General features: G+C 41.3%; 1 protein-coding gene across 5 annotated transcripts in view; it reads right to left on the bottom strand.

The window, feature by feature from the left end:
* The window catches only part of Ano4 (anoctamin 4), a 324,827-nt gene that overhangs the window by 133,320 nt on the left and 165,986 nt on the right, over window positions 1-25,521 (bottom strand). For 3 of the 5 annotated variants that reach the window (XM_075954168.1, XM_075954171.1, XM_075954173.1), the window contains one exon: window positions 4,710-4,814. The exons of the other annotated variants lie outside the window; for them this stretch is intronic. In XM_075954168.1, coding sequence (XP_075810283.1) covers window positions 4,710-4,814 — 105 coding nt within the window. The remainder of the gene's footprint in view (window positions 1-4,709; window positions 4,815-25,521) is intronic. 5 annotated transcript variants of the gene reach the window in all.

Genomic DNA, 25,521 nt, shown 5'->3' with positions numbered 1-25,521 from the left:
TAAAAGTTTTTTTCTCAAACAGAAAAAATTCGACAATTATCTACACAGTAGAATTCTGCAATCAGGCTCATTACGTGAGGAAGAGAGCCAAAATGCTCGGGGGAATCAATTAAAAATGCCAAGAGGGAGGGGGAGGGCAACAATTGCAAGGGATCCAGTCAGGGAAGTGTGGCAGAGTCAAACTGAGAGAGAGTTGGTGAACAGACCTGGATAGCAAGGAGAGGGAGGGCAGGTGGACTTGTCTGCTTGGGGAGCAAGGGAGACTCTGAGAAAATTCCCTCTGTCAGAAATTAGGAACGCAGCTCTAAAAGGGGCGGGGGTAGAAACTGAACGTCAGAGAATCACACAGAATAACTAAGTAAGAGTCAAGGGCTTCAAATCGCCTGGGAGACCAACCATCAGATGTGGGGTTTGAGTCAAACAACCCACTCAGCACTCAGCTTCCTTCTGTTCCAAGCCAGGACAGGGACAGAGACGAGCAGCCAGAGGGCTGGGGATACCTTGATCCCTTCACCAGGCAGACCGAGGCTGTCTATGTGATGAGAACGCTAATGATTCCACTCGTCAAACATTTACAATTACTTCAACTGCTTCTCTAGGGGAGAGTCGTCTGGGGCGTTCAGCGTTAGTGATTATTAATTACCTAAGGCAAAGAGATCACAAATGTATTGCAAGGATAATAATCAGATTAACTAATTATGAGTTACGAGCCACATGTTTGTTGAGCTGGCATTTAGTGTTAGGTGGGAGAGGAGGTGTGAGCAGAAAGCCTTTACTCTCACTCCCAGGCAAGAGGACAACATTGGGAGACAATGGTATAAAAGCAATATTTAAAAAGAAGAGAACAGTAAAAGTCTTTGAGAAACAGTCTAAAAGGAAGCGGAGAGGGGGGCTTAAAAAAATCAAAGAACTTGATTCATTGCGCTTTAATTTTCCAAATGCATCAGGATAACCTCATGTTGTCACCGCCATGCGAGAGTACTTTAATCGGGGTACTTTGTGTTGGAGACAGAACAAGGTGAAATTATAGGTCATAGAGGAAGAAGTGCGAGGCCTCTGCCGCATAATCCCGCTGTCTAGATTGGTGCTGCAGAGCGCCAGCGCATTATGCTATTTCTGTCATAAATTGCAGATTATTACATCTGAAACACTGAAAGCATTGCACACCGACCTCAGAGCAGCGCTAGGAAGCATAAAAAGGGGCACTTCTAGAAGCAATTCGGTATATAAAAAAGAAAAAAGAGGGTTTATGTCTCGATTTTAACACCAGACTGTTTGCAATAAATCTACTTTCATGTCTGTGTTTTCTGTCACGAGGAAGACTGACATAGGAGTTAGCAAATAGGAGATGCTCAATATTGCTCTCAAAATTAAAAGCAATCAGCTAATTGTCAGTATCTCATAATCATACACATATGTATTAGTTTTTTGAGAATTTTGTGTGTGTCTGATATATTCACACACCAGTTTCTCCCAGATCTACCCTCCTTCCCAAGCCACTTAGTTTGTGTTCTCTTTTATTTTTTTAATCCATTAAATTTAATTTGCATTGCCCATATATCTTTGGATGTGTGCCTTCCATTGGAGCACAGTCAATATACCAGAGGCTACAGTCTTAGGGAAACTGACTCTTCCTTTTCCAGCTGCTAACAATTGCCAACAGCTCTTCAGCTATAGGTGGGACTTCTGTGCTAACCACCCCTCCTATGCTTGGAACATTATTATTGTTGTTGTTTTGTTTTTTGAGACAAGGTTTCTCTGTGTAGCTTTGGAGCCTGTCCTGGCACTTGCTCTGTAGACCAGGCTGGCCTCATTATTTTTCCTTCTTCCAGTTACCTTAGTGATGTCATTCGAAAACATCAGCCTTTTAGGATTAGAGACGAAGAATCTTCTGCACTAAGGAGGGGGCACAGAAAGCAAGGAGGCCACAGTCCAATGAAACTGCCTCCTCATCTTCCACCCACTGCAGCAGAAGCTATGTCCTATCTATAGAAAACTGAGACAGAGGTATCAGGAAGTTAATCTTTCCTCTCTGGTTCTTCTCCGTAAAATATTAAGCCCTTGAAAGCTCCCACTGTCAGAAAGAAACAGTAACATTAGGTGATAGGAAAATCTGCCGACAAAGAAATTCAAGGGATCCTCCAGCCATCTCAGGAAGAGGATGTACACCAGTCATCTCAGGAAGAGGATGTACAACAGTCATCTCAGGAAGAGGGTGTGGACCAGCCATCTCAGGAAGAGGGCACGGACCAGCCATCTCAGGAAGAGGGCATAGACCAGCCATCTCAGGGAAGAGGATGTACACCAGTCATCTCAGGAAGAGGATGTACACCAGTCATCTCAGGAAGAGGGCGTGGACCAGCCATCTCAGGAAGAGGATGTACACCAGTCATCTCAGGAAGAGGATGTACACCAGTCATCTCAGGAAGAGGGCGTGGACCAGCCATCTCAGGAAGAGGGCATGGACCAGCCATCTCAGGAAGAGGGCACGGACCTCCTGGACCTGGAGCCATGGCCAGCTGTGAGCCACCATGCAGGTGCTGGGAACCACACTCAGGCCCTCTGTAACAGTACCAAATACTCTCAACTGCCGAGCCATCCCTCCAGCACTGCAACATGATCTTATTTTGACCTTTATAAGTAAAATACCCGCAAACTTGTATTCCTCTATTCACGAGAAATTCATAAAGATATAATCATTTTAAACTAGCAGACAGCTAACAGCAAAAGACAAAAACATTTTTAACTGATCTACTCATGACCGATTACTGTAAAAAAAAAAATACTTCCTCAGGAACTATTACTTAATTTTGTTGCAGGTTAATTCAGTCTTAAAAACACATTGATTAAATTCATCTTCAGCATTTATATGGAACCCAATTTTGTCAGTGGAGACATTATTTTTCATTCTTTGAGATCTGTACAATTTGTCATCCTTCACAGCAAATGAAGTGATTACATAATTGTATAACTCTCCATGAAAAGTCATTTTCTGTCCCCTGTCTATTAATTTGATTTTCCATCCTCCTGGGGAACGTTTTTCTTTTGTGTTCACTAGCCAATGTGAAGTATTTACCATCTAGAACAAGAACTGGTATTCTTAATTAAAACCATTTCTTTCAAATAGAGCTTCATCTTCTTCTGAGTATGTTTAAATTCAGAACAGAATTCACTCATGGAGGGAATGAAGACTACAGCAGTCCCCATTCGAATCTGACCTCCAATGACTCTCCGGAATCTGTTAATTTTCCCATCTTCAGTTATCCCACAAACAGGCAAACAAAAACCAACAAAAAAAAAAAACCTAACCAAACCATTCATTAATTTATAAAATCAAGAAAACAGTACAATGCTGGGGGAAGAACTATAGACACGATGAGAAGTATTCGTAAGAAATTCTGCTCATTGAGGTCAGAAGTACAGCATTTCCTGCATTCTGGGGTCCAATCCCCAGAGCCACATACCCAGAGAGAAACTGGTATGAAAATGCAATTTAAAAGCAGGGGAAAAAAACCCAGTTGTTTTTTCTGAAATGCTGATCAGATAGAAACTCTTCAAGCTCGGCGTCGTATGATGACAACTGACGTCATCGCCGAGAATTCACCGTTAGTGAAACAGGTGACAACCGCTTCCTCAGGGCTTAATCTATAATTGAGCAACTGTGTGGATCAAAATAGGACTCTGGGAGATGGTTACAGAAGGAAACCAGCGACAGTGTAAGAAGATGCCTCCCGCTGATGGTCGGTATGAACAGAAAGGAGGGGCTCATGCCTGGACACGGCCCTTCACTGATGACGCCACATACTTGCTTTAGACAGTGTGGTTCTGAATATGGCTTAGTGGGCCAATATGTCGTTCGCTCTTCTTGCATTTGTGCCGAGGAACAATATTTGTATTTGTTAACAATGATTTTTCTTTGGTTATAAATGTCCTGAACCTAAATATTTTTAATATTTTTAAACTACCATAATATTATAAACAGAATTCCCCAAAGACCCCAATATCTTGTGGTTCAGCTTTAAAAATAAACTACAATTACAGTGCCTTTTCTTGTCTCAAGATTACTGCATACAAAGCCGAACTCTTTGGGAAATCTAAAGCTGCTATAATGTGCATGTATACATGGAATAGAATGAGATAGAGACAGAAGTCCTGTTTAGTCATTTCCAGGTAGTTGAAGGGAAAATGATTGCATTGAGACACTAAATCACCAGTGTCTCTAAGAGTAAGGATAATGCTTTGTTGTTAGAGTTGTTAGTGTCAAGACAGAGGTTCTTTGGTGGCTTCTTTCCTGCAATCCTTTTACTGACATATATGATTATATTGAATTGGCTTTATGACATTTCTTTCTCTTTTTGTCTTACTTTTTTTCTTCAAATGTAAACATAGAATTTTATTTTTAAAGAAAGCATGATTAAAGGCAATATAAGCAATGATATAAACTTTAGGAAAAAGTATTTTGGAACAAAATAATATACTTTTGTCTAAAGTCAATGTTTAGCTGCAAAACAAAATGTTTCCTTAGTTATTAAAAATTCTAAAATAAAAACCAAAAAACAAAAAAAGATTATTGCATACAGCATCCTTTTTACAACATGGGTGGGTTATTCTTTTGAGTTTTGAAACATCTAAGCTGCTAGTTCTTTTACCCTTGCCCAGAATTACAAGACCTTTTCCTCTTGTGAATTTAAAATTCCAGTGAAACTTACTTTCTTGTATTGCATTAAGAATCTCTGAAAAGTCCACTTCACTCTTTGGGCCGTCGGGCAGGATTTGCATATCCAGCTGGTGGCCTTGTAAACCGACTCCACCTTCTAGGGAAATGAAAGATAACCATGGAGTTTGTGCTGATATAGGAGGGCCCAGCATTAAGGGCCCCCAAGGAGAAGCGACATCAACATCTTGAGTGAACAGCTTGCTAGTGATCCCTCCTCTTAGACAAGTGACTTCAGAGAAAAAAAGACAAAGACACACATCTCATCCCTCTCTACGTACCAAAAATATTTCCGGTAGAAAAATCAAACAACTGCCTTCAATAATGCGACACGCTTCGTGGTGTTTACTGGCATTTTTCCTAGCTAAAACAAAACCTTAGCTTCCAATCATGGAAACTTATGATCATTCTCATTTTCTCTATGTAGACAGAATGTGGCATTTAAGAAAAACACTCCATGATGTCCCTCTTTTCAGAATGATACTAATTCATTCTTGTGGAAGGATTTGTTCTTCAGAATATGACAGAAAACAGGACATCAATATTTTCCTGCTCACAATGAGCGTTCTCGGCTGCAGCGTTTATTAGAACTGTAGCAGGATCCTTCAATCCATGTTACAGAATAATCATGCCTCTTGCAAGAGGTTTCTGCAACCATCTGAGTGTGTTCTACAGACAGAAGGCCTTTCTCTGCTGTCCCATGCATCCACGTAAGCCAAAGAAAACAGGACACCAAACAGTAGTTTTATCATTAACAACACTTATTAAAAAAATAAATTATTCTCTCTCATACAGTACATCTTGATCATAACGTTCCCTCCCTCCACTCCTCCCATGACCCCATCCCCGCTCCCCCAGATCCATTTCCCCCACCCAACTCCTCCCAGAACAGAGCAGGACTCCCAGTGACATCAACTGAACATGGCAGAAGACACAAACACAAAGAACAAGGCTGGGCAAGGGAAACCAGCAGGAGTCCCAAGAGCAGGCAAAAGAGGCAGAGATGCCCCTGCTTCCACTGCTGGGAGTCCCACGAAAACACCAAGCCAACAACCATAACATATACACAGAGGACATAGCACAGACTCATGTGGGCCCCGTGACAGCCGCTTCAGTCTCCCTGAGCCCCTGTGACCCCTGCTTAGTTGATTCCTGCAGCTCATGCTCTCCCCCTCCTCACACTCTTCTGTGGAGTTCCCAGAGCTCTGAGGGGAGGGACCCAATGGAGACCAGGGGGAAGAGTCGGTTTAGCCATTAAAGGCTAGGCTCACAACCAAACAACACTTCTTACTGAGAACCTTTTGAATTTTCAGAATCTACGAAGTCTAAAACACACAGTCAACACGGTGAATAAAATGAGCATGCCATAGTAGCATGCAGTGTGTGAGCGTGTGTTCTAAAGAAGCAATTTTTAAATATGTATGTATGTGTGTGTGTATGTATGTATGTATTTATACTTTGTTCTGGCATATCTGCCTGCAGGCCAGAAGAGGACACCAAATCTCATTACAGATGGTTGTGAGTCACCATGAAGTTGCTGGGAATTGAACTCAGGACCTTTGGAAGAGCAGTCAGTGCTCTCAACCTCTGAAACATCTCTCCAGCCCCCAAACAATATCTTTATATCTATAAATAGATAGATAGACAGACAGACAGACAGACATACTATGTATATTTAGTCTCACATAAAATTTCAGTTACATCACAAAAAGTCTATGATAAGAAGTCATAGCCTCTGTCTTACAGCATGTTCATGAGTTCCTTAACCCAGTTGAAGGTGAGCCTTAGGAGGGGGTCTCTTTGCTTACTGGGGCCCCAGCTCTTAGAACAGTGCCTCATGCAGGGTCCGCCCTCAGCAAGTATGAGTTGGATGAATGAATGAGGCTGTGATGTGAGTGTGAGACACAGTGGAGCAAAAGCAAAGCTACATGCCAGCATCGAAGTTCTGACTCGGTCACACTAAACCTTCCCAGGTCTCAGTCTCCCTGTCTGAAAACGAGGGTTGATGAATACAGCCTCATAATGTAGCACGATTGAAGAAACTAATATGGAAAATCTCTTAGCTGTCACAGTCAGTCACAGTCAATATTTAGTAAGGGAGGCTATTTCTGTTACCACCCATAGTAATTAATTAGGGATACATGGTTATCTACGCATTTCTATGTATCGAATAACAGGGACCCCAGTGGGCACCCTGTAACTGCCAGGGAATGATTTCTTTTTTTTTATTTTTTTAATTTTAATTTATTTATTTATTAAGGATTTCTGCCTCCTCCCCGCAACCGCCTCCCATTTCCCTCCCCCTCCCCCGATCAAGTCACCCTCCCTCATCTGCTCGAAGAGCAATCAGGGTTCCCTGACCTGTGGGAAGTCCAAGGACCGCCCACCTCTATCCAGGTCTCCTAAGGTGAGCATCCAAACTGCCTAGGCTCCCCCAAAGCCAGTACGTGCAGTAGGATCAAAAACCCTCTGCGATTTCTACATATGGAATAACAGGGACCCCAGTGGGCACCCTGTAACTGCCAGGGAATGCTGTTTAACACAACAGGCACTGCAGGACACTTTTCAGATCCATGCACGCAACTGCTTCGTGGCAACGTCTCAAGTTACCCGTGGGACAGCTTCTCCTCAGGACAAATAAACACTCCCCCTGCTATTCTACAATAAAAACAACGTATTAATCTTTTCCTTCCATGGTCAGCTAGTTCAGATGGTCAGAAACGTTCTCATGCTCTTCCATCTCCACTTTGTTCTGTCTGTGAACAAACACCTCCCACTGGAGACAGCAAAATAATAACTGAGTACTGTCCATTTGCCACGGAGACCACCAAGAATGCAGGTATAGATAAAATATGCCACGGATAATAAAGAAGAGTATGTATTAATGTGATTGAGAAGAAGGGCAGGAACAGAATATGCCAAGGAGTACCGAAGATAACCAGAAAAAGTTAAAACATTACATTTTAGCCTTAGTGTTTTCCTTCACACAGCAAACATACAACATACTTAGACATTTAAATTTTTTGAACCGGTCCAATGAAAGGTGATGACTACTTCAACTTTAGAATTCAGACTCCCAGCATAGACTATAAATGCTAAATTATAGGTGGTATTCAATTGAAAAGAGGCTCGAAATTATTGCAATTTTTAAAAAATGGATTAACAAAGTGGCTCCAAGTTGCAGGAGGTAACATTCATGGTGTAACTTAAAATCAGGCCTGGAACCTTAAGACACGAGGCACCTTTCCTCCTCTACTCTAGAACACACATAGTATAAAATGATACAGCAGAACCTTCGTCCGCACACCACGAGAGAGAGAGACAGAGAGAGAGAGAGAGAGAGAGAGAGAGAGACAGAGAGAGAGAAAGAGAGAGAGAGAGAGAGAGAGAGAGAGAGAGAGAGAGAGAGAGAGCGCACCAGAATGCTTTCCAACGAATTTTTGAAACTGAACATGTCCAGCTTTAGCATACAGTGTTTGGCTGATGGCCAATGGCTTTAATATGTAAAATGCAATAGGTTTATCTTGTGTTTATTTATTTACTTATTGATTATTACACAAAGGTCCTCATCATAGTCACTAGCACCTTCAGCTTGGGATCAAAATATCAGAGTACGGAAGTGTCTATGAGGCAAGACAGGAATAACAGACAGATTCAAATCAAATATCTTCCAAATATTTTTTAATTTTATAAGTATGAGTGGGCTTTTTTGTGCATCTCTGTGAATGATGTGCATGTCTGGTGTTCAACAAGACCAGAAGAGAGCACTGGGTCTGTGGGCACAGGGGTTACAGACGGATACAAGCTGGGAGCATGTGAGCTCAGGAATGGAACCTAGACCTATGTCAGCACCCTCAAGTGCTGGCTGAGCCATCCCTCCAGCTCCTCAAGTGAAACATTTTTAAAAATTAGAATAAATATGCAACCTAATACAAAACTACGGAGACTAAAGTAGTTAAAGAGAGAAACTAAAAATATTCCTCAAAGATATATATATACCCAACCCTGAGCTATCTTAACAGGCTAAAAGGCTATCAAGTCTGAAAGATCTCCAAATGTGTGACTGACTCTTCACATGTTTGATGGATAGACAAGGTTAGACCTCAACTCTCCATCATGGCCCTTCTGCCTGGATAGGGTTGAACCCAGAGCCAACAAGAGCAACTTTGCAATGGCATTCACATTTAATGAAAGGTGTTTCATCTGCGTAAACAATGTGACAAAAAAGGTTCACTTAAGATTTGGATCTAGCTTGGGTTTTAGCAAGATGCTTATATACAAGGGGAACAAAAACGAAACTTCAAGCATGTGTTTCTCAATGAAGAGCCAGTGGTTTAGGGGGTCCATCTCACAGCTGTCTGAAGAGAGGCATCCCCTCTCTACTGTCAAGGCCCCATCACATTCTCTGTCTCTGATTTTCTTTTTTTGGTCCCGTTATGTGAATATAGAGTTTCCTTCTAATGAGCCTATGAAGCTATTTATTCTTTTTATTTTCCCTAATGTACATTTGCCATAAAATTAAGGTCCATAGCACAGAATAAAGAATGCAGAGTATATGGAGAATGCTACTCTTCTTTATATAGATTTGCTTCATCGTGGTTAGCATCCCCTATGGAGCTGCAATTCACTGCAGCCCCAGATCACACTGAGTCCATCCTTTATCTGCTGCAATACCCAGAACAAGCCGTCAACTACAGCCGTTGCTCAGCTGAAGTCTTTTAACTGTGGTTTTACCTCATTAGTGGCAGTAATGGTCATAGGTTACAAAATGCTCCGATTTTCCTATTCCCACCTAATACACAAGATGTAAGAAAATGCTATAAGAAAGACTGCTATTTTTTTTAAAAAAGGAGGAAAAGAAGGTACCTTGATAGGTTATATATAGATAGCTATAAGAGTATATAAAAAAGCATTTATTATCACTTTGCAAAATCTCCTTTTCTTTATTTTTGAGACATACATATATATATGTGTATATGTGTGTGTGTGTGAATTTATGTATATTTTTATATAGTATGTTCATATCTACACCCCCAATTCTCTACTCAAATTCTGTAGATACACTTCAACACACCCCTCTCTGAACTGCACATCGGATTTGTTTTTTATGCATTTATTTATTTGTGAGCACACTAAGAATGGTCAGTATGTATAGGGGTGTGGTGTCACTCACTGCACGATGGAAAACGTTCCCGTGATCACAACCCTTCCTCGGCTACTATCGATTGTCAGTAACTCCTCCGTAAGGGCTGGGCTTGGAGATCATCTATCCCACATATGCCGGGATTTGGGGGATGGCCTGATTTTGTTCAGTAGCCACAGACGCTATGAGGTCATGTGTGTGATAGCCTATTGCATCCAGGAGACAGCATTTCATAGCAGTCCTCACGACATCTTCAGCTCTTTGAAAACACTCTGGTTTACCAAGCAATAGGCTCTTATGACAGCCGCACAAGTTTGAAACTGTTTCTTTTACTTTTAAGACTACAATTTAAATTTGCCCTTTCCTCCCCTCCCTCCAAACTCTCCCATATAACCCTCCTTGCTTTCTTTCAAATTTATGGACTCTTTCTTCATTAATTATTTTATAAACACACACATGCATGAATACACACATTCCTTAATATATAAATACAACCTTCTCATTCTATGTAATGTTACTTGTATATGTGCTTTCAGAGCTGACCATTTGGTCGACAAAATTCAAAATTATTGCATATTAATTAGTAGTCTTCCCATTTATCAATGACAAGCAAACTGAAAAAGGAACTAGGAGAACAATCCTGTTCACAGCAGCCACATAGACAAAATATAATACCCCTCCAAAACAAACAGAGAGCCAACCCTCATCAGGGAAACTTCTCTTTCCATTACTGAAAGCCATAAAGAATCAAATGGAGAGCTGTGGTCCCAGTCCCAAGAGCTGCATCTCATCTACAATATGACTCCCATACCTCAGGCTCAGGGAACACTGAAGAAGAGGGGCTGGAGAGACGTAAATGGCAGAGGGCCAGGGAGTTTCCTGTGACGTTGAGTCTCCCAGGAGTGTCAGAGGTTACACCTGCCGAGTCTCACCAGCTTGGCTGCCCAAACATAAGCTGAACAGGGACAACGGTTGGATGGAGAAAGTCACGAAGTCGCAACCCTACACCAAGAACTACTGACAGCTAAGGAATGCTGGAAGTTTGAGGCAGAATCTTAACGTAGTTTTAGTTTGTATTTTCCAGATGCCCCAGGATGCTAGGCACTTTGTAAAATGTTTCCTAACCATCTGCATTTATTCTTTTGAGAATTTTCACTTCAGTTCTGATGCCCAGTTTTAATTGAGTTGTTTATTTTCTTAATGTTTAGTTTTTTTTTTTCATTTTGGTTCTTTCTGTATTCTAGACTGCACTCTTCTGTCAGATGAATAGTTGGCAAAGATTTTCTCCTTTCTGTGGGCTGTCTATTCGCCCACTTAACAGTTTCCTTTGTTGTACAGAAGCCTTTGAAATTCTTGAGACCACATTTGTCCAATGTCAGTCTTACTTCCTGTGCTGCCAAGCCGTTCTGAAGGCTTTTACCTGAGCCTAGAAGTTGAACTATGCCCCTCCTTTTTCTTCTAACAATTTTAGGGTTACCAGGTCTTATGCTGAGGTCCTTGAGCCACTTAGAGCTGAGTATTACACACGGTGAGAGAACAGGACCTGGTTGGTATTCCTGAGGGTGAGATACGATTTTCCCAAAACTATTTGTTGAGGGATGCTGTCCTTTTTAAAAATGTATATTTTTGGCATCTTTCTCAGCAATCGAGTGACTATAGTTGTTGGACTTCTTGTGGGTACTCAATTCTACCCCCATTGGTCTAGGTGTCTGTTTTTTGTGCCAGTACCATGCTGTTTTTATTACTACAGATCTTAAAATCAAAGCTTAAAATCAGGTGTGGTGACACTTGGCCCCCTATTCTTTTGGTTCAGGATTGCCTTGGTAGTCTTTACTAAATCTAAACTGCATCAAGTGATTACACTTTCAAGGGGCCAAGTGGTTGAGAGTGAAAACCAGTAGCTGTCATTTCTGTAATCCCAGCCTTCTTTACACATGCACACGCACACACACACACACAATTACTTACACACACAGTATTTACACATACACACATTATGTTTACACAGTATTTACACACACAGTAGTATTTACACAACACACACAACTGTTGCTTTTTTCTTTTTGTAATTAGTGAAATATTTATAAACAGTTTTACAATAGAGCCAAATCAGAAAGGTCAAAGCCCGACCTTTTCCGAGAACTGCTGGAGCCTCATCTTTAAAGTGACAGGGTTCTTTAGAACGTTTCCATCCACGGTTCCAGCTGACTCTCCCCCAGCCCCTCCTGTCCCTCCTCTCTCTCTCCCCAATCCTGCTTAAACCTTTCCACCACTAAAGGTCCCATTTTATGTCTATATTGGATATACTCTAGTCCTCTCTCCCTGGAAGCCTCTTTTTTAATTCTCTCGTAGACCCCTTTCCAGTTTCCACTCATCCTCACATTGATATAAACCACGAAGGTTAAAAGCTAAAATACACATACGAAAGAGAACATGTGGTATTTTTCTTTATAACCTGGGCTACCAGGCTTAATATAAAATTCTCCTGTGCATCTATTTCCTTCAAAAGCCAAAATTTCATTTTAATGTGTACCTGAATACGATCCCACAGTGTTTATGTCCCGTATTTTCTGTGTCCTTCCACCCACTGATGGGCATCTAGGTTGATTCCAGTTCCTTGCAGTTGTGAGCAGAGCAACGATACCATGGATGAGCCAGTTTCCCTGTGGTAAGCTATCGAGTTCTTCTGGGGATGGGCCTAGGAGCTTGATAACGTGACAGTTCGGCTTTTAGTGTTTTGAGAAAAAGCCGAATCCGTTTCCATAACGTCCATCCCAGTTTCTAATCCCAGCAGCAGGGAAGAAGGGTCCACCTTCTCTCATACCCTTATCAGCACTGTCTGTCTTTTGTTTTCTTGATGAAAGACGTCCTCAATTTTTGTTTCATTTGGTTTGTTTTGTTGAGTTAGTCTCTCACCACCTGTGCCTGACCAGGAGTTCACTGAGTAGACCAGACTCGAACCTTGTAACAATGCTCTTGCCTCTGCTTCCTGAATATAATCGTTATAGGTATGGGCCACTGTACCCATCTTCTGCTCTAGGAAAACACCTCAAGATATCAGCACAGGTAAGGACGTTCTGAGACACCCCAATAGACCAGAAAATAATAGCATCGCATGGCATACACATACCCCACATGAATGATATTACATCATTTGTAGGAAAATGGCTGGAACTGGAGGTTGCTGTGTTTAAGTGAAACAGCCCAGACTCAGAAAACAAATATCACCTTGTTTTCTCTCGTATGCAGAGTCTAGAGTTTAAAATATGCAAAGATATAAAAATAGAAACGGTATTTGCGATAAAAAAGGACACAACTGGAAAGTATGAGACTGGGAACTCGAGACTCATGAGCAGGTGAGGGTAATGAAGGCACATGACAGACTTGTATCAAGAGGTCACCACAAAACTGTCGTTTTGTATACTAAGTGCACGCTAATAATAAAAGTAAAATAATAATGTCCTTGCTCATAAAGGGGAAAGTATTAAAAACTGGTCATGATACACATTTTCTACAGTAGAAGATTTACTTTTCTAATTATGTTTAATTTAAGATATTGCTAAAGGCTTTTATGGCATAATAGTCCTTAATCAAACAGAAAGAATAGTTCATATTAAAAGTAAAATAAAGTATCGCAAATCAAATGCTACCCTTCTCTATGAAACACAAATGATAGGAAATATGTAAATTAAGCAAGGGAGGGAGCATAAATGGTATTTTCTATGATGATATCCACATAATAGATAATACTGGATCTGGGCTGTTCTCTCATTTTTTTTATAATCTAAAGATAAAATTGATAGCTGATGTCAAGAAGTATGCATGTTCAACAGAAATCTCCAAGGACAGATTTTCTTTTCTTTTTCTTTTTTTACAGAATAGGTAAACTGTGTTATTTCAAAATATAAAACTTAGATTCCAAAATAAATTCTTATATGGAATGGTTTTGAATGCAGCAGGGAGGAAAGATGCCACATTTTAAATTGAGAATTTGGATCTGAGCCCTCTCAAGTGACTTAAGTATTCTTATATCGGTATAAAGTTGGAGGCGAGCAGCATGGAGAACCAAGCCAGGGAATTGTGTCCTTGTACCTGGTCAACTGCACCAGCCGGAGCGCAGAGAAAATCTTGGAAGAAGGAAGAAAGGAGGGTCTAGAGTCAGAAACTAGACACATGTGTAGGGAGGGACATGCCTGCTTCTGTAAAAGTTTCCATCCTCCGATTCCTAACTGCGTTTCCAGCACTCATCAACACTGTTCAATGTGGAACAATCTGGAATGCTAAAGCTATCCCCTCAGGTGATCAACACTGAGTGGACCTATCGCCAAATGGACTTGGGACGTACTGGAGAACTGCATTTGGCTAACAGTGAGAAAGGCCTCTCAGGTACAGGCAGAACTAAACATCTGAGAGCTTCAACTTATGGGTCACCTTCAAGAAACTTGCTTTTATCTTTCCCAGGATTAGAAGGATGGTCGTGTCCTAAATTATAACACATTCTTATAGCAAAAGCTACAAACACCAAGAGGTTCCTGTGAGTCCCAAAGAGAGGTCTCCTTGGCGCTGTGTAGTCTCCTGGATGGCGAGGCCTAGTGCTGCTGAGAAGTGAGAAATTCGAGCTCCAGTGAGGGTGGAGAACAGAAAGGCTGAGATTTTCAGCATTACCACATGCTGTTCACTCTTTCAGTTACAGACAACTGTTGATCTCAGCAAGGAGCAGAGTGGGAGGAGCTGCCACTCACAGCGCATGCGTCAAAGGAGCCAGGCCTTGACACACCAGCTGCTCAACTCTGAAGCAAGCACAAGACTTTCCATGCCTTGGCTGCATACTACGGCTAAGGGCGTATGCTTTTAGGCCCCAGGCCTGCGCGTTTTAGTTGTATGCTCCCACGTTAGGCACTTAAATCTCTTCCAGCTTCTTAAAAATAAAACTCACTGAAGTAGCCTTGGGTCTAAGAAGCAGTTTCAAATTCCACAAACATGATGGCCTCCCCAGAGAGCTCTCAATTGGTTTTCTCTGTGGCTGCTTTTTCTCAGCCTTTCTTCATTCACTCTGAATGCAACCAAGATCATGCAGAAAATCCTACCGGAGTGGATCTGCTAGGTCAAAATACGTGTCTGTTTTTCTTGGCAGAGGAAAGAGAAAATGCAAATAGGAGAATTTGGTGTGGATTTTTCAGAAAGCCTAATTTTATTTCTCAGCAAATGAGAGCCAGGAGCACTGATGCCTGTGCTTACCAGACCCACGCATGATTATTTTCCTAAGTACCTGCCCCACTATTTCTTAAATTCACAACATAGATCTACAAAATCCACTTATAGAGGAAGAGATTCAGATGAAGGATTCGTGTTAGTACCACCCACAGCGCCAGCTGCTCTGAGAGGCACCCTATCCACCTTCCATGCAAAGACAAACGGAATCTAAGCCCAGAGTAGCCCTGCGTCTTTTCTCCCATGCATCTTAAAGTCATGTGGGCCTCCCCCTCCCCACCAAAGATCCATCCTTCAAATAGAAAAACGACTGGATAATTTTGCCCACGTTTCAGATCTGTTAAAGTAGATTTCCTGAGGTTTAGAAACAGTCCAACTTCTCAAGAAAATGTCCGTTTTCAAGGAAAGAGGGATGAGAAAACACAATTTCACACTCAAACCATTCTCGTCTAGAAAAAAAACAACCTAAAGATGACAGAATAGAAAATAAACCTAAGAAATTCATAGGTAAGGTTCTAATTTGGTTATTGGTGATGACATTTTCACTTTTAGGGAAGTCATTCTGCTTTCCAAATTGTAACCAAGTGTAAACCCATCCTTCGAGAACACTACGGCAACTCTCTGGGAGTCTGCAGAACATCTGGAAACAACAGAGCATTTTTCCCAAAGTGAGGGTGTGGTGTCACAATAAAGATCATTCTACAGATCAGCTGAGCATTTACCTCGTCCCTGCCTCTTCCTTCCTAGATAGAAAAGTACCTGACAAGGTATTGACTGAATCTGTGAATTTAGGACCAGGATTTAATGCTTATTCAGGAGGTAATCACTGAAATGCAGGGAAACATGAATAAATTTTATATCAGAGCCAGAGACTGGGAGGATTTTAAAAATAAATCCGGTAGAAAACAGAACACAAAGGAAAAGCTACAAAGTACAATGGCACTCGTGGGACTAAACAGTGGCATGCCGTTAAGGAGACTATGGTGTGCTCAATAGAACCAGTTAGGTTCTATCTAACCCCTACCTGAGTTTCTTATGCCAAAAACTGAACTATTTCAGGTTTTTGTCTAAAACTGACTTGAACTGGAATCTTGCCTTCACCATTTCTTGTCTGTATACTACCCTTCCTTGTGCCTTAGTTTCCCCAGCTATAAAATAAGGATAATAGACTAGGGGTACAACGGAAATTAAAAGAGATAGCACATACACATAATAGTTCTTAAGGCAGATGATACTCAGTCAATACCTTGCTTAATAAATCATAGTTGTAACTGTGTTATTATCAAGTTGTACATTTAATACTGGTATACTCAGAGCATGGGGAACACTAGAGCTCCCTGGAAGAAAAATAAAATAAAAGCTTCTCTCTGGTGAAATCAATAACATCCCAGTATCAAATGCCATCTCTATGTAAAGAGAAGTGATTATGCCTAAATGGGAAAGGCCCACTTAGGGTTTTAAAAGTGAGATAAAAGAGGTGCTAGGAATCACTTGGGAAACTAATGAATCATTATAACAGCAAAGCATCATCTCACAACGCCAATGAAGAACGAAGGGCACTGTCTGGCTAATGACTCTTCTCCGTGCCTAGATGATGGGTCTAGCATACAATGAAGTAGATAGGAAAAAATAGTGTGACTAGCTGCTTTGTGTGGTAGAGTCATTGGGCTAAGAAAATCTGATCTACCATGTTTTGCAGTTTCAAACTCAAAGAAGTGGAACCAATGCTTTTGTTCACTCTGTTCTTGCCTCTTCAATCATAGTCCCAAACCTAGCACTATTTTTAAGAGCAGTACTCTTACTAGTGGGACAAAGAAAATAATACTCATTAATTATGAGTGGCTAATGGGTAAAGTCAAATGAAATTAATTGTACAAATCTCAAGAACAGAAGGAAAAGGAAAGTGTAAAACATGAGAGAATGGCTCTTTGTTCAGCACACCAGGAGGAAGACTCTTCCTACAGATTTGCTCACATCTGAACTAGGATGCTGCTTCCCAGGGTGGTGATGGAGCGTGAAATGATTCCAGGATAGATGCACCTCCAGACTTCCCAAGACTGTCCTCATGCACATGGACCTCTACGCTTGGCATCACGCTGGGCACTTTACATGAATTAATTTATTTCATCACCACAAAACTACAAAAGACTGCCAAATAAAATATGAAAGCACCAAATGTCCAGCTAAACTTGGCTTGCAAATCAGCATCATGATTTTATTATATGTGTACCTTATGCCACACTCAAGGTAAATGTTCAGAAATACTTCTGGTAGAAAAAAGACCCCAGTAAAATACCCTGTCCAGTCATGCATGCTGTAATTCTGATTGCCAGGGAATAGTGCTGTAATTATTGTGTGTGAGTAACCATTTTCTGATTGGATTAGGGGCTGGCTTCATAAGAAAGGAATTTCACTGTTGGTACTATAATTCTGGTCAAAAGTCCATAACTTGGAAAGACATAGGCCTAGGGGAGAGCCTATTGTTGTTTTGATAAATGACCGTGCTGCCAATCTCCTTTCTAGATATTTATGCTTATGCCCATAAACATGGCTTACTTGTTACCCTGGTCATAGTGTAGGTTCATCACCTGTTAGCTTTTCCTGGCTAGATATAGGGCCAAGTTAGCAAAATGGTTAAGTGTTGTTTTTGGTTGAAAAGATGTTTGATGTAAAAGTTGGGAAAAATGTATTTGACATATTTATTTTGCTTGAGAATGGGAAAAACAAGTTTGTTAGTATGATGGAAAAACATGTTTTTTTTTTTTTTGAAGTACAAATAAAGATGGTGGTAGTGGTACATACCTTCAATCCCAGCACCCAGGAGGTAGAGGCAGTTTGATCTCTGTGAATTAGAGGCCAGCCTGGTCTACAGAGTGAGTTCCAGGACTGGCACCAAAGCTATACAGAGAAACCCTGTCTCAAAACACCAACTAATGAACTAAACAAACAAATAAATAAATGAACAAACAAGCAAGCAAACAAATAGAAGAATAAACAAACAAACAAACAAATAAATAAATATGGCTCGAGCTATCCAGGGCCAGCCACTTGGGTGAAACTCATCTGGTGGTCAGAGAGTTAATTCATTTCTTCACCCTGACGCCCTTTCCCTGTCTCAGGACCTGAAGCAGGCTGCGGCAGGGCTGTGGCAGGTTATAACTAGTTTTTGTTGGCATTAACAAAGAGCCCTTTCCCCGCAACTGACAAAGGTCTGATCTCCAAAATATATAAAGAACCCAAGAAACTAGACCGTAAAAGGCTAATCAACCCAATTATAAAATGGGGCACTGAGCTGAACAGAGAATTCTCAACAGAAGAACTTCAAATGGCCAAAAGACACTTAAGGTCATGCTCAACTTCCTTAGCGATCAGGGAAATGCAAATCAAGACAACTTTAAGATACCATCTTACACCTGTCAGAATGGCTAAAATAAAAAACACCAATGATAGCCTTTGCTGGAGAGGTTGTGGAGAAAGGGGTACACTCATCCATTGCTGGTGGGAATGCAAACTTGTGCAACCACTCTGGAAAGCTGTGTGGCGGTTTCTCAGGAAATTCAGGATCAACCTACCCCTGGACCCAGCAATACCACTCTTGAGAATATACCCACGAGAGGCCCTATCATACAACAAAAGTATATGCTCAACTATATTCATAGCAGCATTGTTTGTAATAGCCAGAACCTGGAAACAACCTAGATGCCCTTCAATGGAAGAATGGATGAAGAAAGTATGGAATATATACATATTAGAGTATTACTCAGCAGTAAAAAACAAGGACTTCTTGAATTTTGCATACAAATGGATGGAAATAGAAAACACTATCCTGAGTGAGGTAAACCAGACCCAAAAAGAGGAACATGGGATGTACTCACTCATATTTGGTGTCTAGCCATAAATAAAGGACATTGAGCTTACAATTCGCGATCCTAGAGAAGCTAAATAAGAAGGTGAATCCAAAGACAAACATATAGGCATCCTCCTGAATATTAGCCTTCATCAGGCGATGAAAGGAGACAGAGACAGAGACCCACATTGGAGCACCGGACAGAAATCTCAAGGTCCAAATCAGGAGCAGAAGGAGAGGGAGCACGAGCAAGGAACTCAGGATCGCAAGGGGTACACCCACACACTGAGACAATGGGGATGTTCTATTGGGAACTCACCAAGGCCAGCTGGTCTGGGTCTGAAAAAGCATGGGATAAAACCGGACTTGCTGAACATAGCAGACAATGAGGACTACTGAGAACTCAAGAACAATGGCAATGGGTTTTTGATCCTACTGCACATACTGGCTTTGGGGGAGCCTAGGCAGTTTGGATGCTCACCTTACTAGACCTGGATGGAGGCGGGCGGTCCTTGGACTTCCCACAGGTCAGGGAACCCTGATTGCTCTTCGAGCTGATGAGGGAGGGGGACTTGATCGGGGGAGGGGGGGAGATGGGAGGCGGTGGCGGGGAGGAGGCAGAAATCCTTAATAAATAAATAAATTTAAAAAAAAGAAAAAAAAACAAAGAGCCCTTAGAAGTCATCTCTTGGACAGGACTATGAGTTGCCAAGACCCATGTTTCCTGTTGTTCTGCTCTACCTTTGCTCTGAAGACAGTTATTTTCCAAATGAACACATGCCAGTACATAGGCACTCGGAAATGTCTATAACCTCAAAGGTAAAACAAGCATAAACGGTCCAGAGGAATCCTAGGCCCCTTCTCTTTGTACTAAATGACCAGTCTGAGTGACTTTTAGAACTCACTTAAAGAACTAGAATCACTAACTGTAACGAGCAGACAGATGACATAATAGGTCTCAAGATGTCTGAAACATCCATGTGCTTCTAAGACCGATGCCTCACTAGGCCTAAGCATCTCCGTGTGAGGGTTCTTCCGCAATCTCCCAATAGGAGCCATGATGCATTGGTGCCAGGACACTGAAAACAAAGAGGACCAACTAAGTCACATGCCACCTTACTACAACAACTCGAGTTTTAAATATGTATTTTTTTAAAATGGGATTTTGGTTATAATTTGCTTTCTAGAAAATTTTCAAAGCATTTGGTGCTAAAGGATTGATTTTATTTTATTCATATTTACAAGAGTCCACATATACAGGCTTTAAGAACCTACTATAGAATTTTAGATAAATCTAGTGATGTGTTTTTGAAAGTAAAGACAGCAACTGAGATTTGCTAAATTACACCTGATTTATATCATCCTTTTAAGAACTGTCTTAATAAAATGCCTTTAATTATTGTTATGTTAATGTCAATACAGGTCATCGACAAAAGGGAGAGATGCTGATTATACTCAGCTTGGGCTAGACTACAGCAGAATATTTTCAGCTTTAGGCACTGTAGTTCTTGAAGAGGCAGTGATGAAACTGGATTCTTCTAAAGGTGGAGTGGATGGACGGCAAAGAACACTAATGCCAATCTTTAAATAAGCCACGCAGAAACGAGGAAATATTTCAGTTGGAAAACGGCTCAAGATGAGTTTTTAAACGCTGAAAGACCATATGAAAGTAAAATCAGATTTAGTATACATAACTTCAGAGCAAACACCTCTATCTGGCAGGTAAGATGTAATTTGGCAAACAACAAATCATCATTTATTTAAACATACTCCAAAATAATGCATAGGGTTGGGAGGAATGGCAGATCTGAGAAGGAACTGAGTGCTGTCCTTGGCAGTGGAATCATAAATCCTGAATTAAGTGGGTCAATAATAGAGCCTCTGACCTCTGTGAGTTGGAGGAAATAGGACCTCCATTCTGACTAGTTAGACCACAACAGGTTCCTTGGAGGAAGAGAGTATTGTGAGTGACTTTGAAACAGAGAGTGTAAGGAAGGGTAAGGTTGACGGAAAGGACCTTATACACTGATGCAGAAGTCCAACAATGACGGAGCAAAAGCCCGGCTGGGGAACTTTATAAAAATTGGTTAAAGCAGAACAAAGTTGAGAGGAGAGATAGCTGGAAAGGTTGAGCCATAGAGGAAGTTGGTTTCTAAGGCAACACTTCCTTCTTGATGGTCGTGAGAATTTCAAGAAGATGACTGACATTGACCGTCTTCAAAGCAAGACTCCAGGGTGATGGGGGAAGCTGGACAGAGATATTGTAGCTAATAACACACATCCAAAGCCTGCTATAGGCCCTGTAGAATTCTGCTGGTAATCAATTATCAATCAATCTCCTTTTAGAGAGCTCAGCCAGGCATTCCTCCAGGCTACAGCTTCCCTCTGGACGCATGGTAAACAGGGAGTAATGGTTGGTAAAAAGTTGTTGAGATCAATTCCCACGCTCTTACATGGTAGCATTCCCGTCCATAGCTGTGAAAACTATGGATGGACAGCAGGTATCATTCTTGAGTCTCAGAGACACCTTCCTACTACTTTCCTTCTCTTCTCCCCGGATCCCCCATCCTTTCATCTCATGTTATTATATCATATCACCTTCCTTCACCTCACTTTGGCCCTATTACTTCCCAGGTCCTATTTAGTTATCTCTTCAGCCCATTAACCTGATTTTTCACACTCTCTGAAATGTCTCCGTTTTTCAACCACTTCAACATAAATTCAGTCCTCGGAGTTCACAGAAGTCTGGTTCTAGGCTTTCTGGTGTCACCCAACTCCGCAGATACTCGGTTCCTTACACAAAATGCGCCGCATCTGCATCTAGGCTAACGATAGCTTCCCGTATGCTTTAAATTATCTCAAGATTATTTATAATACTTAACACAATGTAAAAAAATATACAGTTGTCATGCTATATTGCTTATGTGGTAGACCTCTGGAAGTCCTGCACATGCTCAGTATAGACATAGTTTTTCCCCATATATTTTTGATCCACCCTTCGTTACATTCACAGATGCAGAACAGGGCCACTGATCACAGAAGGTCAACTATGTGTCGAGATGTCTTTCCCATACTATAGGACTATAAGAGATCCTTGTGAATTATAATTTTTTTTCCTTTCCTTTCCTTTTTTAGACGGGGTTTCTCTATGTAGCTCTAACTGTCCTGATATTCACTCGTAGACTAGGCTGGCCTCAGACTCAAAGATCAGGCTGCCCCTCTCTGCCTCCCGAGTGCTGGTCCTTGTGAATTCTTCAGTGGTCTTGGCCTCCAATCTATTGCATTCTCTTTTCTTCATGCTCTGGTACAGTTCTTGTTTGCCATTACCAGTGACAGCAGCCTACTCTACAATATTACTACCATAGTTTGCTTCCCAGAGAACCCTTGTTTGATATTCCATATCATCTTTGTTATACTTGCTTGTCCCCTCTGGGAACTCTGAAGAACTGAACCTACTAGCCATTCTCCACTGTTACTCTCTGGATATCTTCACTCCCTTTTTATCAAGTCTAAATCACTGCACGCACTATCTTCCTTCCATGTCCTCCGTGTCTTCAGTCTCTTCTCCTCTTGCCTTAGCAACATCGTGGACCTCGTCCAAGGACTCTCTCATCTGATTCTATCTATACACTCGCACAGTTAAATAAGGTTAAAGAGAAATACAGTCATCATAGTGAGTCCTTCATTTCATGACTGTGAATCTCACTGCCCGGTACTGTAGGGTGGCAAGCAAACTCCCTTTGTTTGGACCGTTACCTTCCTTATTCCTCAGCTCCACCGTCTTCTCGATTATGAGCCTGCTTCTTCACAATCAGATAAAACTGACACCATGGGAAAAGAGAACTCCAGCTACAATCCGAATTTCCATTCCCACGTGTATGTCAGCACGGATACCACCCTTGACCCTACCGCACTGTTAGCCCTCACCTCTAACACGAAACCTCTCCCTTCTTTTGATGATTATCCACTCTAGATGTGAGATTCTGGAAAGAAACTCTCTCTTGCCTCATTTCTCCCATTGTTTCCCTGGTTCTTTCGTTTCTTTCATTCCAGAAGTCGCCTGTTTTCATAGCGTTTAATTTGCATTCTCTCACTTTCTTTTAAACCCACTTCAGACAGGGATTCATTACCGGCTTCGCTCAACTGCTCGTATCCAGCTCCTCATAGACGTCTACTAAATCAGTGGCCAGTTCTCAGTGCTCGAGTTGCTTGACTTGCATTTCACCTAGATAATCACTCCCCTCTTCTTGATAATTAACTTCCAATTAGTTTCCTCTATTGCTGTCATCTATTCTTTCCTGGCCTTCATTGGTGATTGATGTCCCTAACTGCTGATTAACAGTGCTCAGTTCACAGCCCCGGAACCCATCCCCCTTTTCACCTACATCATCTGTCGGTATCCAAAGCAGACTGGTTCCAAGAACTATGCCCGATTCGGTTCCATAAAAAAGTGCAGGTCTTACACATAACTCATGCGCTGCCCTGTAAGCTTTAAATCATTTTTACATTACTTTAATACATAATGTGATGTGAATGCTAGGTGGATAGTTGTTACAGTGTATTATTTAGAGAATGATGACAAGAATAAAATGTGCATGTTTAGGACAGATTTACCTTCATATAATAGTTTTGACCTATATTTTGTTAAAACCAAGAGTGTGGAATGGGATGATCAAGGGTAGAGGGGCAGGGGAGAAAGGGTGCAAGGGAAGGAATACAGCGAGAGACAGCTAAAATTAAGGGGCATTCGAGGGCAGTAGGGAAGCCTAATACTTTAGGAGCTTCCTAAAATATATACATAATATAAAGGTTATCTAAATGCAATCACCAAATTATGGAAGAGACAGAACCCAGACTGGCTATCTCTTGTCATCGAATGAAGCTTCCAGTACCAAAATTAGGTTACATCTACTTGAGTTGTTGGCCAAAGGGGCCCCACAAGAACCCCCAAACAACCCAGGCTGCTGCCAAGACTACAGCTTGCTCTCTGAAAACTGACAGCAAGTCCACACCTCTGAGGACAACTCCTCCACAACTCATTGAACGTGGACACATCAAACTAGTGGCTACACAGAGCCTTCACCCTTGTACCAAGGACACCCCTACAACGTCCTTGGTTCAGGAAAACAGTCTGTATGAAATCAAGAGAGAAATATAAACACAAAACCAGCCACAGACCCTTTATCCACAATGATCTACCACCAGTAAGATATGCTAGAGCAATATCTTAGCTCAGGGACTTAGGGTAAAACCAAATAATACTGGTCTAAAGTAAAAAAGAAAAATACAGTGATATAATGACCCCTGATGATACTCTGCTCTGCACACAGGACCGTGTTCAGGAACCAACCAAGAGAGATGCTTCTTCCCATAGCAGACGGAAAGAGATTCAGAGACCCACAGCTAGGCGTACACAGAGTGAGAGATCTTGGAACACTCAGCCCTAAATGGAATGTTACCATCAAATCCCTCCCCTCGGAGTTCAGGGAGCCCCATGGAAAAAGAGGCAGAAAAAGCATAAGAGCCAGGAGAGGGGGACAAAGGACACCAGAGCACAAGGTTCTGTAAATCAATGTGAGCAAAGCTCCTATGACCTTACAGAGACGGAGGCAGCATGCCCAGGGCCTGCACAAGTCAGCACCAGGCTCTGGCTTCCACCTTAGTGTTTTTAATGGAATTCCCGAGTGTGCAAATGAATGGGTCTGTGGCTTTTGTGCCTTTTCTTGGCCACTTTTCTTTCTGTGGGTTTGTCTGGTTCAACTTTGACATGGTAGTTTTTATTTTACCTTATATTTTGTTATTTTTTTTTTTAAAAATGAATGAATTAATGATGAAAACCTAGTCACTGTGATAAAGGCCATCAACTGAACTATCATTTATAGCTGTTGGGGAGAGGGAAAATCAGTTTTCTCCAATGGAGTGACAATGGGTATATCAGATATTCCAGGGCAGGCCTCATGTTTAGGAGAAGTTGACCAAAATATAATGGATTCCACAAATGTTTGTGTGTGTGTGTGTTCTTTTATTTGGTTACAATTTGATATTCTCTTTTTATTATTTCTGGGTGTGGTTTTATTGTTGATTTCTTGGTTTGAGGACATTTTGTTGTTGTGTTGGGATTTTGTTTGTTTTTAGTTGAGTGACTAGGGAGGACAAGAGTACCTGGAAGAACTTGGAGGAGAGGAATAATATGATCAAAATATATTTCAATTTAAAATTGTTTTACATAATAAAAAATTGAAAAAAGAAAGAAACCAAAAAATAAGAATGTGGAGCTTGATGATTTAAAAGACCAAACTGTATTTCTTTCTTGGTCATCTCTTTCTATCTCCTGTCTTTAAATTTATAAAACTGACTTATCAGTTTTAAATCTCATTCCCAGATTAAACGCCAGGGATATTTCTCTTACCATCCAAAAGACCTCGGTAGTTCTAATGTTGTCTGATCCACAATGAGAACCCCAATACCATTCCATTTTTCTCCTCAAGCAGAGGAAGTCCAAAGCCTTCCCCATTTCAGTTGATTCTATGCCTATTTTCTCAAGCTGAAACCTTTGGGGTCCTCTCTAGTTCCAGGCTCTCTCTGATTACATATCCAATCCACTGG

Source organism: Microtus pennsylvanicus, chromosome 20, assembly GCF_037038515.1.
Source record: "Microtus pennsylvanicus isolate mMicPen1 chromosome 20, mMicPen1.hap1, whole genome shotgun sequence".
NCBI lineage: Eukaryota > Metazoa > Chordata > Mammalia > Rodentia > Cricetidae > Microtus > Microtus pennsylvanicus.
Note: the sequence above shows the minus strand (reverse complement) of the source record. Positions and strands in the feature narration are given on the sequence as shown.